General features: G+C 34.5%; 1 protein-coding gene across 1 annotated transcript; it reads left to right on the plus strand.

The window, feature by feature from the left end:
• The first annotated feature begins 261 nt into the window (after positions 1-261).
• Positions 262-1673, plus strand: LOC121118395 (G1/S-specific cyclin-D2). Its single transcript, XM_040712973.2, has 3 exons — positions 262-873; positions 950-1240; positions 1315-1673. Exons 1-3 carry the CDS (start codon positions 406-408, stop codon positions 1525-1527), a joined length of 972 nt encoding a protein of 323 aa, XP_040568907.1. The 5' UTR covers positions 262-405; the 3' UTR covers positions 1528-1673.
• Positions 1674-3016: the final 1343 nt, after the last annotated feature.

The raw sequence follows: 3016 nt of genomic DNA on the forward strand, positions 1-3016 counted from the left end.
CACAAGAGGATTTAGAAGCGAAACAAGAAACTTGTATTGTTTTTTTAATGTTTTTCTTTCCATCATAGAGAAGGGTCATACAATAATATATAGGTGTAACCGGGAAGTGCTGCTATCTAACGAGAACTGTAGGCAATATCCTTTCTACTTACAGAAGAGGTGGTTGTTGAGTGTGCGCTGAACAGAACCTATGCGCCTGTGGTAGTGTATTAATGTGTTTCACTGTCTGCGCAGGACGATATTCCATGTGCATCGAACGATATTCTCTTTTGAACTTGCAACCTGATTTAAATTCAGTGTCTGAGCAGCTTTCAAACCTATAACAATCTCTCTCTCAACATAATTTAAACAGTTATCATATCTATAATCCAAATACTTACATAACACATAAGTGAAATAAAAAAAATGAACATGTGCCGTGGTGATGAATTATTTGCCATGGAAGGCGAACTTGCTCTTACTAATGTGGATAACTTGGTGCTCACTGAGGCCAAGTCATATGAAGATCCCGTACTCATCTCAGACGTTAGAATCCTCTCAAACATTCTCCTCAGAGAAAAAGATGCCCAAAAGTCTCCTAAGGAGAACTACTTTGAGTGTGTCCAAACAGAAGTGAAACCTCATATGAGGAAAATCGTCACTGACTGGATGCTGGAAGTGTGTGAGGATCAAAAGTGTCAAGCTGAGGTTTTCTCTCTGGCAGTAAACTACTTGGATGGTTTCCTAGCTAAAATAAACATCCAAAAGTCTCAATTCCAACTTCTTGCCACAGTTTGCATCTTTGTGGCCTCCAAGTTCAAGGAGACTGCCCCTGTTCCAGCTGAAAACCTCGTCATCTATACAGATAACTCTGTTAGCATTCTTGAGATCACGGTAAGTCAATCAGAAATGAGACCCTTATCTTGTTGTCATGATAGAATAGAGACTTAATTATTATTTGTTCTTTCAGCAATGGGAACTTATTTTGCTTAATGTTCTCGAATGGGATCTCTCTGCCGTTACGCCCTATGGAATCCTTGATCATCTTCTCCGTACATTAAACATTGAATCCTCCTCATCAGAGACCATTCGACGACATGCAGAGACCTTTGTGGCTCTCACAGCCACTGAATTCGTCTTTTACCAACATGGACCTGCTGCCGTTGCTGTCTCATGTCTCGGAGCTGCTCTCCGAGGACTCAACGTATCCACTCTTTCCTCTGTGCTTGAGCACCTTCACTACACTACCGGAGTCAACACTGTAAGTTCAAACACATCCCTCCCTATTTTTGAATTACAAATAATGATCAACTCTTTTTTTCTTAATCATTTTAGATCACAATTAAAGACTGCATGGACCAAATTGAAGAGTCAATTTCCATGAGTATGAGTGGCTTGAGCTTTCAGCCCTCTTCCTCTTCTCCAGCAGCACCTTCCTCCAAATCCAACAATGTCTCAGCTCCTAAAATCATACCTCAACATTACAACGGCTCCAAATTTGTATCAACAACGCCTACCGATGTCATGGACGTGGCCTGTGCCTTTTAATCCCCCTTGTCATTATTTTTTTAAACCACGCAACCTCTTGTATCATTTCTTTTTTTTTTTTAGCAATTTTACAAGCCCATTTTTTTAGTCAGAGAAATTGGTAAAAAAGAAAAAAACAATTGTCGTCGTTCCCCCAAGTCACAAAATTATTATTATTCCCCCCCCCCCTTTTTGCTATTTATAGTTTGCATGTGTGTGCCAGTCCATTACTTTATTATTAAAAACTTGTTGAATTTGTACCTGAGATATTTATCATATTTATATTCATATTCTTATATATAGTTACATCTATTTTACCTACTCCATATTATATAGTTATTTAGTATTTTGTCTGTAATACAAGCAACTCCTCGCTATTTTTTTACGTATATTTTTTTCCATGATTGTGTTTTTATGAATATGTATTCCTTTTCGTTCTTTTAGAAAAAGAGGAAAGACCAAAAGTTTTAACAAAAAATAATAACATTTATTTTTCATGTTGTGTCTTTTATAATAATACATTTATACTGAACAAAAAAATATCGAAATAAAAAATATACCAAAGGTCGTATAGTAAATATATATAAAAAATTGTTATTATTATTTCTCGTCAAAAAGGAAAAGTTTGTCTGCTATAAGGCATTTAAACCCCCATTTTCTTAGAAAAACAACAACAACAGAAGACGAACAATAATAATAAAAGAACAGGACAGCTGTGCTGCCTGCCATCATCATCTTTTGAATGGGCTGTTGTTGTAATACTCGGCGCGATTAATCTCTCTCCCCTGCTTACACTTATATAATGCAGTTTGCTCTATATAACCAACGGTTTTTATATTGTTGTATATACGACATACATACAAATACAAAAATGGTGGGGGTATTTTGTAGGAAGTTTGAAAAGAATAAGAATTGTAAAAAGTTTTCTGCGAAATACTATTATTGTATGTATAATGTATAGTGTAGAAGGGGGTGGGCTGGAGGAAATTAAGGAATTTCTGCTTTTGACTAGAAATTTTTCGGGTCAAGAGGAAAAAAATAATACGCGAAAATAAGGGTTAATATTTTTTTAAAAGATTTATTTTCATAAAAAAGGTCATTCGGGCAAATTAGGCAGCAGGATAAGAAATGTAATATTTCAGTTTCCTTCCAAAATATTTAGTTTTTTGTGAATGGCCATGGATTTTGAAATTTATTCCAAAAAATTTGATTATTGTTATTTTTTTGTAAATAAGCATGGATTTTTGAAAATCATTTCGAAAAATTTTAATCTTTGAATTTTTTTTTTTTTTTTTTCAAAAAAAAAAAATCACCCCCCCCCAAAAAAAAAACAAAAAAGTAATGATAATATATATGTATATAATCCTGTAGACGCCCCTGTCCATACACATTATTTTTTGGTAGAAAAAGAGACAAGCATTCCAGAATTAGACACATAAAACATAATTTATATAAATTACAATTTGAATGCATTATTTAACTGCAAGCAACACGAAGTCTTTTTTCATAT

Source organism: Lepeophtheirus salmonis, chromosome 5 (assembly GCF_016086655.4).
Source record: "Lepeophtheirus salmonis chromosome 5, UVic_Lsal_1.4, whole genome shotgun sequence".
NCBI lineage: Eukaryota > Metazoa > Arthropoda > Copepoda > Siphonostomatoida > Caligidae > Lepeophtheirus > Lepeophtheirus salmonis.